This window comes from Phocoena sinus, chromosome 12, assembly GCF_008692025.1.
Source record: "Phocoena sinus isolate mPhoSin1 chromosome 12, mPhoSin1.pri, whole genome shotgun sequence".
Classification (NCBI taxonomy): Eukaryota; Metazoa; Chordata; class Mammalia; order Artiodactyla; family Phocoenidae; genus Phocoena; species Phocoena sinus.
Window position 1 is genome coordinate 16,130,995 of NC_045774.1, and position 16,493 is coordinate 16,147,487.

At 37.5% G+C, this 16,493-nt stretch overlaps 1 protein-coding gene across 2 annotated transcripts in view; it reads right to left on the reverse strand.

Annotated features, from left to right (window-relative positions):
• The window catches only part of TAB2 (TGF-beta activated kinase 1 (MAP3K7) binding protein 2), an 88,321-nt gene that overhangs the window by 21,025 nt on the left and 50,803 nt on the right, over positions 1–16,493 (reverse strand). For both annotated transcript variants that reach the window (XM_032651203.1, XM_032651204.1), the window contains one exon: positions 8,164–9,664. In XM_032651203.1, the coding sequence (XP_032507094.1) occupies positions 8,164–9,664 (1,501 nt within the window). The remainder of the gene's footprint in view (positions 1–8,163; positions 9,665–16,493) is intronic.

The window sequence follows — 16,493 nt, forward strand, 5'->3', positions numbered from 1 at the left end:
TACACAGAAATTAACTCAAAATAGATGAAAGACCAAAATTTAAGCTCTAAAACAATAAAACTCTCAGGAGAAAACACAGGGGTAAATCCTGATGACCCTGGATTTGGCAAATGATTCTTAGATATGACAGCAAAAATATAAATAATGAAAGGAAAAAGATAACTTGGGCTTCAGCAAAATTAAAAACTTGTGCTTCAGGGACACTATCAAAGTGACAGGATAACTCACAGAATGGGAGAAAATAGTTGCAAATCATATAAGGGACTTATATCTAGAATATACAGAGAACTCATACAATTCACTAATAAATAACCCAATTAAAGAATAGGCAAAGGAAATAAACAGGCATTTCTCCAAAGAAAATATACAAATGGCCAGTGAGTACATGAAATGATCCTTGACATCATTAGCCAACAGAGAAATGTAAGTCAAAACCACAATGAGATACCACTTTACAGCCACTAGGATGGCAAGAATCAAAGAAAAAAGCAACTGTGGTGAAGGATGTGGAGAAATCAAAACCCTCGCACATTGTTGGTGGGAATGCAAAATGGTGCAGCCACTGTGGAAAACAGTTCATTCCTCAAATGGCTAAACACAGAGCTACCACAGGACCCAACAATTCTACTCTTATGTGTATACCTACACATATGTGTATACATATGTCCACACAAAAACTTGTACACAGATGTTCACAGCAGCATTATTCACAATAGGCAAAAGCTGGAAACCACCTAAATGTCCATGAACTGATGAAAGAATGAACAAAATGCAGTATATCTATACAATGGCACAATGGGCCATAAAAAGGAATGAAGTCCTAACACGTGTTACAAGGTGGATGAGCTTTTATGCTAGGTGAAAAAAGCTAGTCACAAAAGACTGCATATTATGTAGTTCCTCTTATAGGAAATGTCCAGAATATGTAAGTCTACAGCGACAGAAGGTAGATTAGTGACTACTTAGGGCTGAGGGTGGAGGTGATAGGATAGGAGGTGACAGATAAAGGGTATGGAGCTTCTTTTGGAAGTGATGAAAATGTTCTAATATTGGTTGTGGTGATGGTTACACACATGTGACTATACTAAAAATCACTGACTTGTACACTGTAAATGACTGATGAACTTTATCTCAATAAATGTTAAAATAATGACTAAGACTTTTTTAAAGTAAATTAAAAGAATGAAATATTCGTACATGCTAAAATAAAATGATCTTAAGATGTTAAACAAAAAATGTATATAATATATCCCCAAAGAGTATGTTTATGTTATACATACTGTAGAGTATGTACATATTATATAATGCCACATATATGTATTTATGTATACTCATATACATATATTGCATTCCCATTAAAAAAAAGTGTGTGAGACAGAGAGAGAGAGTAATTATAAAGGGAAGGAGGATCAAGAACTGCTAATGGAGATTACCTCTGATAATTAAACAGTGGGATGGCTGGGGGAAGGGACAGGTCAGGGGTCAAAAGGAGACATTTTTATCATATCTTCCCTTTTTTGGGTTAAATTTCTTTTACCATATGGACATGTTATTTTCATTAATACTTGTGGAAAATTCAGTTTAACATAGGAAATAACTTGCTAGTAGGCAGAACTCTTCAGAAATGGAATGTGCTGCCTTAGGAGGCACTTTGTTCCTCAGAAAGCACGCAGTACACAATGGGTTTACACTTGACAGGGGTCCTGCAGGACCAACTGCTGGATGGGTAAGTGGACTGGATAACGTTTGTTGCAGAGTTCTAGATGAAACAAGTCTCTTCCAGCCTTGAGATTTATTCCAAATTAAAAAGGTAGGCAGTCTGAAGACCAGGAAGAACCTACGAGAAGTAGGCCAGATTCGAAAGGAAAAAAATTCTTTAAGTGGTTTGAAGTCAAGCTTAACTACTGAGTTAATTTAATGTGACCTCAATGTCAACATAGTGAGTCAACGTTCGAAAAAAGGCATTTCCAATCAGCAGGTGAATCAAAGTGCAAATTTTAAAATTTAAATTAATTTCTAGTTCCTTTTGAAAAGAATATCTAGCCCCCTCAAGTTTTGTCATGATTAGCATTTTTATTAAATCTCATTAAATAGAAAGGTGTAGTGATTTGGAGGGAAGTACCGCTGAAAAAAATGACAAGGAGGGGCTTCCCTGGTGGCGCAGTGGTTGAGAGCCCGCCTGCCAATGCAGGGGACACGGGTTCGTGCCCCGGTCCGGGAAGATCCCACACGCCGCGGAGCGGCTGGGCCCGTGAGCCATGGCCGCTGAGCCTGCGCGTCCGGAGCCTGTGCTCCGCAACGGGACAGGCCACAACAGTGAGAGGCCCGCGTACAGAAAAAAAAAAAAAAAAAAAGACAAGGAATGAGAAAGTCCAAGAAGCTAATTTCCTCTCATACATTTTCTTATTTGTATTTCTATTTTAGGTTTAAAGTCATAGCTGCTGTTTGACAATGTAATGGGACCATAAATATAACTGGAAAAAAAAGTATTAAAGTATCATTAAAAATGCTTATTACTTTAGCTAGATCAGTGCCATAGATGCTTTCTGTAGCGATAATGGAGAAGATGAAATCATTTTTGGCAGCAATGTCAGTTTGGTAAGAGCCTCTGGCAACTGTAACAAAACACAGACCACAGGCCACTGCCCCCAATCCCCTACCATGAAAACTGGTTTGAATGAATGGAGCATTTGTTCTCCACACCTACAGAAGTTTCCAGTGTTACAAAAAGCAAACTTTTATGAATGGGGGGAGGACACCAGAAAGTCTCAGAAGACAGTGAATGATTAAGGACTAAAGTATAATTTACTTCCTTTACAGGGGGTGATGGTGATAGACTTGGTGCTGAGATGAGCAGGGTCCCGAAAGAAGTTTCATTAACTCTCCTCTTTTTTCATTCTATAGCAGAGGGCGTATGAAACAATAGATCTTTCAAAAGAAATTCTCATTTTTGAAATTTTTATTGTAGCATGTTTATATTTCAAATGTTAGATGATAAATAAATGAAAAATAATGCGTTTTGTTTACCACATTTATTTAGGCACGCTCTCGCCTCAATTTGAGAAAAATGTTTTCCAATGATTCTAGTACCTGGCTTAACTTGCTCTTCTACTCTGAAACAGTATGATTCAGGAGCTTTAGAAAGATCAATTTCACTGCAGGAGGCAGGGATATTTCTTTTCTCTTTATTACCCACACCACACAAATTAGAGTTCAGAAAAGATCCTTACTTAAAGATCAGTATTATTTGGGCCACCTCATTTAGTGCTGTGTAAACTGTAAAGCATTACACACGTATAAGTTAACGTCGCAAGAGATGCATTTTGCTGGAAAGAACAGTCTTTTGATTTGACTAGAACCAAGTCGATGAAACACTAGGTCAAGATTTTGACACTGGATGATACAGAAATCTTGGTCAACACCAGTTCCACGCTAAACAGAAGGAAATGAGATAAGAGGTTGCAGAACAGCACCCACTCCAGTACTGTGTGCACATGCAGATAACACAAGGGTACACAGCCATACGAATGTTAGGAAATTCCTTACATAGGTAGGTATGCTTAAAGAAAGTGATCATGGTTGTTATAGCTGTCTGGAGGTTGTTCAGTAAAGAGAAATAATTTGAGTGGCCCATTCTGGGGAAACCTGTTTTTTTTTTGTAGGCTTTGAGCTCTCAAAACAGAGCCCTTATTCATTAGCAAAGCTTTTTTTACCTTCAGGTGTCTTTATAAGGTCTTCCGGGACTTCCCTGGTGGTCCAGTGGTTAAGACCCTGCTTCCACGGCAGGGGGCGTGGGTTCGATCCCTGGTCGGGAAACTAAGATCCCGCATGCCACACAGCGTGGCCAAAAATAAAAGAAAAAATAAAAAGGTGCTTCCTACATCTACCAAGGTTATTACTTTATTGTTTCAAGTTATTTCAAATTATATCTATATATTATCTATATTGTGATTTCTTTTGTGATCGCTGCCTGTTTTTATTTATTTTTATTGAGTGATCTTCTAGCTCCATGCTTCTCAAACTGAGGCATACACAGCCCCTACAGTGGTGCAGCAGGGGTTACATGAAGGTACAAGATAAACCTGAAGCATCTTTCCAGAGGGTTTATTTTGAAAATCTGGAAAGACAGTGCCATGGGCTCTGTTAACTGCCTACGTGAGAGTCCTGACGCTGCTACTTGTCCTTTGGCTAGGTATTTAACCTATCTGTTCCTAAGTATTTTAAGCTGAAAACAGGAATACTACTAGTGCCTATTTTATAGTTGGTTGTGAGAAATTGATGGGCTTTCAGAACAGTGCCTAGCACATTATAAGCTTTCAGCAGTATTAGCTGTTATATATCTTAATATTAGATTATTCATTTCCCCGTTGAGCAAATATAAGCAATGATGGAGAGACAGGAAATGCTGGGGGGTGGATTCAGATAGGGAGATCAGGGATAGTCTCATTGAAAAGGTAGACTTCTGAGTAAAGACTTGAAGGGAGTGAGGGAGTTAACTGTGGAGTCAGGGAGGAGAGAATTTCAGACAGAGGGAATAGCAAGTTCAAAGGCCCTAAGGTATGCCTTCTATGTTTAAAGAATAGTAGCATGAAGGCCAGCAGGGCTGGAACAGAGTGAGTGAGGTGGTAAGTAAAACGAAAAGAGATTGGGGGGGAGGCAGCGGATGGCTGAATGAAATAGGTAGTGATCATGTGCAGAGGAGTCATATGATCTGACTTATGTTTTTAAAACTGTATCCCAGTGGATGCTGAGTCAAAACAAGACCATAAGTAGGCAAGGGTGAAAGCAGGTAGGCTACTGCAATAATTCATCTAAGAGATGACAGTAGCTCAGGCCAGAGTGGTGACAATGAACGGGGGTGGTAAGAAAAAAGAATTCTTGATATACTTTGAAGGTTAGAGTTGACAGGATTTATCGTCAAATTAGATGTGAAATATGAAAGAAGGAAGGAGTCAGTGGTATTTCTGAAGTTTCTGGCCTGATTAAGCTGCCATTAATGGAGATAGGAAGAGTAAGTTCGGGGCAATGTCAGAAGCTGTTTCAGACAGAGTAAACTTGGGATGCCTAGTAAACATTCAAATGGAGATGTTAAGTAGGCAGTTAATTAAATTGCTTGAAATTCAGGAAATAAGTCCAGGTTAGAGTTACAAATTTGGGAGCTATTAGCATAGAATAATATTTAAAGTTATGAGGCTGGCTGAGATCATCTAGGGAATGATAAGGACAGAAAAGAGAGAAGGCCCAAGGATCGAACTCTGAGGCTTTGATCTCACTTCTTTGAACAAAGAAGTGGAAGAACAAAGAAGTGAAAGGTCAGAGAGATGAGGGAGAACCACCAAAGAATAAAAGGAGAGGTGGAATCCTAGTGTATTATCCTATAGTAAGTCAAATGAACAAAATGTTTCACAGAGAAGAAGGTGCTTGACAGCGGCAAAGGCTACTGATACAGATCAAGGAAGACAAGGGCTGAAAGACCACTGGGTTTAGTAATGATGTTGTCACTGATGACCTTGACAGGAGCAGTTGTGGCTGACTGCAGTGGGAAAAATCCTGACTAGAGAAGACTCAAGAGAGAATGGGAGAGAAGTTGGAGTTAGCACATTTAAGGAATACTTTATTTTCACACTCCAGTTAGTATACGAATGTCTCACATCTACTTTAAGCAAAAATTCCCCTTATCAAGTTATCTTCATAAAATAAATTACTCTCTGGGGGTGGTGGTGGGAGGAGGAGAGACACAGGTGAGGGAGATTAAGAGGTATAAACTTTTGGTTATGAAATTCTGAGTCACAAGCATAAAATGTACATCATGGGGAATACAGTCAATAATTATGTAATATTTTTGTATGGTGACAGATGACAACTAATCATCGTGATCACTTTGAAATGTACAGAAATATTGAGTCACTATGATGTGTACCAGGAACTAATACAGTGTTGTAGGTCAATTATACTTCAAAAACAAACAAAGAGACATCAGATTTGTGGCTATCGGGGGGGGGGGGGGGCGGAATTAGATGAAAGCAGTCAAAAGGTACAAACTTCTAGTTATAAGATAAATAAATACTAGGGATGTAATGCACAACACAGTAAAGATAATTAACACTGTTGTACGTTGTAAATGAAAGCTGTTAGGAACAAATCCTAAGAGGGACTTCCCTGGTGTTCCAGTGGTTAAGAATCCACCTTACAATGCAGGGGATGTGGGTTCGATCCCTGATCGGGGAACTAGGATCACACATGCCGTAGGGCCACTAAGCCCACGTGCCTTAACTACAGAGCCCACGTGCTCTGGAGCCTGCGCACCACAACTACTGAGCCCACCTGCTATAACTACTAAGCCTGTGCGGTCTGGAGCCCGCCGGCCACAACTAGAGAGAAGCCTGCACGCCGCAACAAAGAGCCCAGGTGCCACAAAGAAAGATCTCGCGTGCCGCAACTAAGACACGATGCAGCCAAAAAAATAAATATTAAAAAAAAATTTTTAAAAAAGAGAATAAATCCTAAGAGTTCTCAGTCAGAAGGAAAACGTATTTTAAAAATCTATTTCTTTAATATTGTATCTATATGAGATGACGGATGTTCAGTAAACCTACTGTGGTAATCATTTCATGATGTACATATGTAAATCAAATTATTATGTTGTACACCTTAAGCTTATACAATGCTATACGTCAATTGTATATCAATAAAACTGGAAGAAAAAAATTACTCTCCATTTAAGAATCAGTAACTATCCAAACACAGGAAATCTACTATTTTGTTGGAAGGAGAGGAAAAGAAAGGACTTTGAGGGAAGAACAGGAATTAAGTATCAGTGGAAAAAAATACTGTTATATTAAAAATAATTTACTGCCAAAACTAAACAAAAATGGTTCTAGTTTAGTCACAGATATATGGAAAATAAAGTCTCAGCAGAATTTCTAGTGAAATCAGAATCACCCATGGAGCTTTAAAACACACATGCGCACCCATGCGCACGTGCACCCAGGCTTCACCATTAAGAAGTTCTAATTGAGCAAGTGTTGACTGAATCTGGACATTTTTATGTTTTGAAAGCTTCGTAGGTGATTACAGAATTTGAAAGCACCACAGCCTAGCTTGGGTTGTGAATCACTAGAATATAATTGTTTAAAACATAAAATAAACCAAAACAATCAGGCTCCTCTAAGAAACTCAGCAGTAAAATCACTACTTTTAGAAATTCTAAAAACGACAAGTGGTACTAATAGTAGTAGGAGGCTACATGCTGCATGGGGGTGATATAGTATTTTCCAATCTATAATACTTGGAACAATTCATTGGCGATATAAGGATGACTGAGATACATCCTTACTCTAAAGGACTCCAGCTAATTTACAAAACCTGAGTCAATAGTCAAGACAAACATCCTCTCCTTTTTTATCTGAATGAATTTAACAGTTTCCTACGGAAGATTAAATAACTTAAGGGGTCAGATAAAATGTGACATGATAGAAATTATCTCTAATTGAATTAATATAATTTAGTATTACACCAATATTAACTAGTCTGTTCCAGAAAAGGACAATCAAGTGAGATAGATTTAAAACTAATGTTCTCATTCACAATTCCAAACAAAGAGAAAGGTTGCACTAACTGATGTTTAAGGGAGACTGAAAGAAATAAGTACCAGGAACAGGATTCAAATTTCTCTTTGAGTTATTCAAGAATTCACAGCAATTTAAACTTTGTTATAAAATAAGACAAGTAATGTTGTATTAGAAAAATGAAGAACAGAGAATTCTTCTGGTCAAAGAAGGCAGATTTACTATATTAGTTCACTAATCTCCTATTAAAATGTGTTTTTATGAATTTTTATTTGAAGAAAATTTAAAGGGAAAATCTGCATCACTACAGGTGACAGAGTTACTGAAAAGAAAGTTTTATAAACGTTACGAAAACAGACAAATCAAGAGTTGATTATTCTGAAGATCTGATAAGGCTACCATTCAAGCTTCAAGTTATAAGATAAAACTGATATTCAAAATTTATATGAACACTCTCAAAGGTTCTTAAGATAGTATTATTTCAGGCAACATTTAAAAGATAAAATAATAGTGATATCCACTTCTGCAGTGAAATCAAATGTACACCAATTAAGCCCAGAATGGAAAATGATCCCATTGCCAATATTATTATTACCTTGTGTGTAGGCAGCATCATCAGATCCCATACTCAACTTCCGTGCTTCACTTATTCTATCCACATGTGCTAAAGCAGGGTCCGTGAGGTGCTGAATATTCTCTGTTTCTACATAATGATCAGGATGGTTCAGCAGATTTGTAAGTTCAAAGGTAGGGGACACCACCCCTGGTGAAACTGCAGGGGGTTTATTGGGAGAAACTGTAATTTTGAAAGTATATTTTGTATTGGGTTGAGTGACCACCACTCGAGGAGAAGTTGCAGAGTTATTGCCTATTGCTCGACTTTTGGGAGGGTGGTGATGAATAAAGGCAGGCCCCATGCTCACTTGCCCGGACATATTCCTGGAGGCAGCAGATGCTCCAGAGTTTGTGGATATGAAGAGAGTGGGCTGATTCCGCATGACCTGCTCATCTCCTGTGGTGGCATTAGCTGAAATATAGACCTTAGGCTGACTACGGGACATCACCTCATCGGTATTTGGGGGACTGGCAGCTATGTAAACAGTGGGCTGATTTCTGTTTAAGGTCTGGCTGTTGACCGAAGAGGAACTGCTGGAGGTTCGAGGTCCAGAAGAACGCAGTTTCGAAGAACTGCTTCTTTGCGGGGGTTCAAGTTTGATTTCAATCTGGTTTTTCCGAGGTCCTGTTGAAATATTCTGAATGTTATATTGGCTATGGGCAGAAGACTGTGAGCTACCAGACGAATGAATTGTTGGTGGTTGTGGAGTAGTAGGTGAACTGATGGGCATGTAGACATGAGAGGTCTGGTGGCCTTGCTGATTTGGTTGCTGGGCTGAGGTATGTGGCAGAGGATTAGATGCAGGATATGTAGTCCAGGGACCAGGTTGTGAAGGTTGATAAACTTGTTGAGGGTTCATGGGATTAAACTGAGATACCCAGCCAGAATGCTGTTGTGTCTGTCGAGTTGTACCACTAGGAGTTGTAATGTAGGGCCTAATATAGATAGAATTTCCCTGTGGACTGTTAAGTACAGGTGGAGGTACACCATGTATGTGCAAAGATGTAGGAGTATTACGACCAGTCTGGATATTTGGGGCTAAAGTTACCATAATGGGATTAAATCTTGGAGTTTGTTGAGAAAGGTTAGATGTTCCTTTGCTGCCTAAGTGAAATCCAAGATGTGGTGCTGAATTTGAAGCACCAGATGTACTGGACATTCCAAAAACATTAAAGCCTTGAGGAACTTGAGCTGGTGCTGTCTGTGGCTCCTGCTGAAATAGTTCATTATTGGACTGACCACCTTGAAGTTGTCCATCACTAATGCTGTGCGTTAGAGTCCTACTTCCATTCATTCTATTTCCTTCTCTTCCATGGTGGTAAACATTCTGTGACTGCAAGTCCAAGTTGAGAGAAGTCATGTGATTGCGTAGACCAGAAATTCCAGAATCATCCGAAAAATTCAAGTCTCCTTCACCGTAAAGATACCTTGTACTCTCCTGAGAGAGAACTGCACAGCAGGCATCCAGGTTATTATTATTCTATAAGACAAAATAAAAACAGCTTGTGTTAACAACCAGAAGCCAATGCATATACTCTCATCACTACTTAAATATTACACGATTAACAAGAGATTAGTTAATACAATGATAACAGATACACTTGAGCTCTTTTACTTGAGAAGAACTAGTATTTATGCAAATAGTTGAATTAAACATCCTCACTACTAATGTAATGGAAAAGTTCTCTAACTAGCAATAGCTAAAAGTGAACCAAGTCAGTATTCTGTTTTAGGAGTTATTTTATAGTAAAATGGATTCATGCAAATATAGTAAAATTACAACTTAATTAAAAATGCAGTTTGAATTTTGAACAAAATATAAGCATTCAACTTAAGCATATAATATTGTATAATTAATATTTTGCATATTCACGTGCTATGTAATTCTTTTAAACCAATGACCTTTTAAAAACTATTATTTGTGGTATTTAAATTAAAAAGTTCTAAAATTCATAACAAAGGCATTACAATTCCTTATGTGCTTCCTCTTGTGTTAAAAACAAACAAGCCACATACATATACATATGTAAGATCAAGGTAGCCTCCAGAGTAACTGAGATCACATCTTTGCCTTTAGATAGCATCATATAATTCTACTCCAGAGAAATGAAAAACAAAACAAAACAAAACAACTATTAGACTGTTTCTAAAGAATTCTCAAAAGAAACTAACCACTACTTATAAATTATCCATAAAAATATTTACTGAACACCTACGATATGTACATCATTCTGTTTGAGACTGTGGAAGACTCAAACGATGTATAAAACCAGACTTTTCCCTAGAAGAGCTTGCAACTCAATTAGGGAGACAAACCATGGATTTATGAAAAGGTAACATTATTAAAACATGAATATATGTCAAATAATAAGTGGTATTGAAGTTCAACAGAGAGTTAATACCGTAGGCTACCGTAGAAAGGACTGTGTTAATGAGGGAGGTATAATCTCATGGGTTTCACAGTATATGTAGGACTTGGATAGGAAAAAAGGCATTCCTGGTGAAGGGAATGGCATGCCTAAAAACAGACATAAATGTGATAGTAAGGAAAAGTATGTTCTAAACAAGGTGACTGGAGCAGATCTGGCTGGAGTTAAAGGTTTGTATTGGAAATTTTGTGGAACAAATTGTTAGAAAAGCAGATTGGGGTTAAATAATTGGGGCTTGTTAAAAATGAGTTATACTAGAGTTTGGGCTTTAATACAGGCAATGGGGAGAGCCACTGAACATTCATTAACAGAGAAGTGAAGACACAAAGGATGTTTGGGGAAGATAAAGAACTCCACTGATACTTAAGATGAAGAGGAAAGGAAAACTTTTTGCCAAGAAGATCGGTTAGAAGATATGAAATAATGACTGATGGTGGAAACAAATTATGAAAGACTACAAATAAACAGTCAACACAATTTGGCTATAAGGGAGAAAGAGAATTCAAAGACAGCTGGAAGACAAAGAGCCTGACAGAAAGGGGACAGTTTTAGACATAAAGAGGATGAATATAGCCAAGTTAAAATGTCTACAGGTGGTTTGACATGAGATAAAATCTTATTAGAGAAAATGGAACTAAAAGGCATCTCGAAGTCTTGTTAAGAAATGGTAGTCTACAGTTTGACCAGATAATACGAAAGAAAAGATTAGTGAGCAACGTTTGACTTTTTTTCTTCCCCAAACGAACACTTCAAATCTCTCATGCTATAAAAATCCTTTTATCCTACACATAACTCTGAATTGATATATACTAGTTTTTCAAAGAAAATTTAAAAATTCATCACAATCTTTATCAATTGATTATTCCTTATCATAGTTAGACCTTATCTTTTGCCAAACCTAACTGGTGCTTTTTGCTTCAAGCTAAGTTTATTGCTATTCTTAGTAAATTCTTCTCCCTCCTAAGCCAAAGCTCACAAAGACCTCTTCTTCTCATCTCCTTCGCTGACATTCCCAAATTAAAATGTATATTCCCTACTAAATCCAATCCCACACTTCCTTTTTAAAAGCTGATACTCCCATTTTAAAAAGTCTTCTCTAATTCTCTTGAGCTCTCAAAAATCCTTTCAATTCTTTATAATCTCTCATTATTTAATATGTCCTAGTCCCAGCTATGCCATAACTCACGTGCCCTTAGGTTTTTTACTCTCTACAGACATTAGTTTCTTATCAGCAAAACATAAAAGAACTTACAGGGATTTTACAAGGCTACAATAGGATAAAAGGAAACGTACTTTTTATTAAACATTTTATTTTAGAAAATTTTAAACATGTATGAAAATAGAGAGTAAATATGACAAACTCTCCTATATTCATCATCCATCTTTTAAAATATCAATATATGGCAAATCTTTCTTCATCCAATGTGTATGCCCCAGCTGCTCCCTTCATCAAGCTAGATCAAGCCTGACATTATTTAATTTCCATCTGTAAATACTTCAATATGTATCTTAAAACATAACCACAATGCCATTATCATACCCTAAAATAATCAACACTTAAGATCGTATAATATCCAAATAGTGTTAAAGTCCCTTGATTATCTCATAAGTATCTTTTTAGTTAGTTTAAATCGGGATCTAAGCAAGGTCCACATATTTCATTTGGTTGATATGCCTCTTAGATTTCTTATAATAATAATTAATCCTCCGCTCTTTCTCAAATTTTCTAAGCCATTTGTTTTTTGAAAAATGATCATTTGTCCAGCAGATTTCCCATCTGGATTAGCTGATTGCACCCTATGGTATCAATATTTTCTGTATTTCACTGTGAACTAGAAGGTACAACTAGAGGTGTGTGCAGGTTCATGTACAAATTGTTAGCAAGACCCTGTATGGGCTTTATTTCATAGTGTATCACACAGGAGGCACAATAATATATCTGCCTGTCTTTTTGTGATCTTAAGGCTGACTGGTAGGTTCTGATGTTGTCACAGCTTGATCCAGCTAATGATCTTTTTGTGTGTGTGTGTGTGTGTGTGTGTGTGTGTGTGTGTGGTATGCGGGCCTCTCACTGTTGCGTCCTCTCTCGTTGTGGAGCACAGGCTCCGGACGCACAGGCTCAGCGGCCATGGCTCACAGGCCCAGCCGCTCTGCGGCATGTGGGATCCTCCTGGACCGGGGCAGGAACCCATGTCCCCTGCATCGGCAGGCGGACTCTCAACTACTGTGCCACCAGGGAAGCGCCAGCTAATGATTTTTATCAGCCAATGATAATCACTGTTTAGAAACTTTATCTCATTAGGGGTTGCAAAATGGTGCTATTGGTGATATTCCAAATATAATATTCCTTTATCATGTATTAGCTGCAATTCTTCCTCATAGAACTTGATCTCTTTAACTATTTACTTACTCTTTGCACAGAAGAGGCAGGATAAATAAGTTCTCTTTACTGGCTTTTAGAATAATGAATTGGTGCCCTAGCAACTTCCAAAGGTGACACTTACTTTCAGTATCATTATAAACTCCTGTATCTTTAACATTTTGATATGTGTCAACTGATTGTGGTCATTATATCCTATCTTCAGCCTAGTGGGAATGACTCCAAGTTGGCTCCTGTGTACATATGACATGAGCTCGTTAGTCTTTCATAGCTTCCTTGCTTTCTAATATGACAAGATGTCTAAGATCATCTTGTACACATCTTATCCCAGACCTGGGACCAGCTGTTTCTCAAAGAATCCCTGGTTACTTTTAGTGGGAAACTGTATAGGACTCCCTTTAAGTGTATCAAAAGAGATGGGATGAGTTTTTAAAAGGTTGAAAAATCACTGCTTTTTTGTATATATACAAATCTGCATTCTTTTCAAAACCACAAAAGAGTCCGAATCATTATTTTCAGTTCATCTTTTTCTCCAAGCTTCTTGCACAGAGACATTACAGATAATATCAAAGTATACACTATAATCATCCTTCTCAAACTCTGATTCATTCACTCTTTCAACCGATATTTACTGGGCATCCCAGTAGGATGTAGAAAGGAATATAATCGCTGCTCTTAAGGATCTCACAGTCCACTGAAGGAGATTAATGTGTATGCAAATAAATATAATGTACAATGGTAGGTGTTTTAATAGAAATATGAATAAGGATTATGGGTGGAGGGCACCTGAGAAGGCTTCAATTAAGGATATGGTAAGTAACACAACACATTACTTTGAAAAGAAATAGCATTTTTTTTTTTTTTTTTTGCGGTACGCGGGCCTCTCATTGTTGTGGCCTCTCCCGTTGCGGAGCACAGGCTCCAGACGCGCAGGCTCAGCGGCCATGGCTCATGGGCCCAGCCGCTCTGTGGCATGTGGGATCTTCCCGGACTGGGGCACGAACCTGTGTCCCCTGCATCGGCAGGCGGACTCTCAACCACTGCGCCACCAGGGAAGCCCAAGAAATAGCAATTTTAAACGTACAGATTTAATTGTCATATTAAAAGAATTAAAAACTAGTGAAAATTTCAGTTAAAAAAATTAAAGTGTCAACTATGCAATATTTTTACAGTATTCTAAGTTATGATTTAATCACCAAATTTTAAAGATATGAATTACATCCACTGATAACATAGCTATCTTAGAGAATCCACAGCACAAGGAAATGATGTGAGTAGTTCCAAAAAGAGGGGGCTGAACAGTAAACAAAGTCAGGAAGAGAACAGAGGTTAGATATTTCTGTTCTCCTCCTAAGAACATGTATACAAAGTGGTAGTGTGACATGATTCTTTAGCTACTAATTTTCAATATTCTATATACTTTTTTTTTTTCATTCTAGAAAAGTTCTGAACCAGTATATTATAGGGAGGATCCCTCCAGAGAAAAGACAGCCTACCCAACTTAGAAAGGGAGAGTGGCTCTCAAAAGAAAGGCCGTCACCAAATAAGAGGTGTTTATACTGCATTTAGATGTAGCTTATTTGCCGTTACAGTTTAAAAGTAACTCTAAATTTGGGAAAACTTACAACTTAGTTGTATCCCCAGAGGAGCCCTCCCCATTCCTTGCTTGTCACATTTTTGTTATATCAGCTAAAAAGGGACATTATTCGAATGATTAGCAACTCAATTTAAAGAGAGTTGGGTGTTGGGAAGCATGCCATACGGAGGTTTGTTTTTGTAAAACCAGATCAACACAGTGAAAGTTGATACTACTGGGGGCCCAAAAGAAATTCTAAATCATCTATTTTCTAGTTTTTGGTAAAGTTGAAAACATGTTTACTTATTTTATTTTTTAAAAAACTAGATAATTCATTTACAAAGATCAAAACAATATTAAAAGATAACACGCTAAGAAGTCTCACTCCCATCTGGCCTGTTCCTCCTTGCCCAACATGGGTAACCATCTTTTATTAACTTTGTTTTTAATCCTTCCAGTATTTCCTTATGCAAACAGGGGCAGATGTACATACATGTGAATATTTATTTATAGATGTATTTACATACATCTATATATACTGCTCTACATTTTTTTTTTAACTTAATATATCCTGAAGATCATACTGTAAGAGTTTCTCTCTCCTCCCTCCCTCCCCACCCCCTCCATGTCCTGGACAGTTCTTTCAGTAGCAAATCTTATACAATCTTATTGAAGAACCTATAATATTTTTGTAGTTTTCAATGACTCACTGAACATTCTCAGTATAGTCTTACCAGAAAATGCTATTTGAAAAATTAGGAAGAGGCACCTGAGTTCTAGGGGAAGATACCTTCCCCTCACTATCTCTGCTTCTTCCCATACTTTCTTTAGCTTCTGACTCCATTTTTATTACCCTTTTTTCCTCTTTCATTTCACTGCACATCTGATATCAACAAATATGGACTACTGATTCATTCACCAAATATTCATTATGGGCCTTCCACTATTATTACTGTTATTCGTATTGGTTGCTAACATTTATTGAGCGCTCATTATGAATCAGGTATCCTACTAGTTGCTTTCCTGCATTATCACATTTAACTCTCTGTGAACTTTCTTTATTCCCATTGTACCCCTGAGGAAAATGGGGGTCAGAGAGGTTAATTCAATTGCTGCTAATAACTGTCAAATCTTGAACTCAAGTCTCTTTATCAGGAAAATATATACTATTTGTTATTATTTAAATTTTTAAATTTATTTCCCCCTAGCTTTAACTGAGGTATGATTGATAAATAAAAATTGTATATATTTTGGTTGTACATGATGTTTTTTAAAGGTATACAATGTGATGATTTAATATACATATACATTGTGCAATGGTTACTACAATTAACACATTCACCACTTCACATAGTCAACTCTTCTCTCCTTCCTCCATCCCTCCCCCAACCCTCCCACCCTGGCTTCTTTCTTTTTTGGTGGTAAGCATACTTAAGATCTGTTCTCTTAGCAAATTTCAAATATACAATACAGTATTATTAACTCAAAACATATGCTCTTAAACAATATACCACAGAAAGAGCCAGACGTGTTTGGAGAATTCCAATCAGTTGAGGATGATTATAGCATAGGGTGTGAGGGAGGAAGGACTGGGTAAGAGATCATGCTGCAGAAGGCGGCAGGATTTTAGATCACAGACCTAGTATGTCCTAGTCAAGATATATAAACTTTACTCTGAAGGGTATGGGGAACAACCATGAGGTTTTTAAACAGGTAAATATATGATAAAACCTGCATTTAAAAAGACATTTCTAGCAGAAGTGAGGAGGATAGATAGGAGCGACCAAAGCTGGGTTAGACTAAAGGTGGGTAGACCAATTAAATGTACAGAGAAAAGATGATAGGGTGTGAACAAAATGTAGTCACTTGATATCAAGTACAGATATTGAGCCTTGAAAGTTTCATATAATTTCAAACTTTAAAA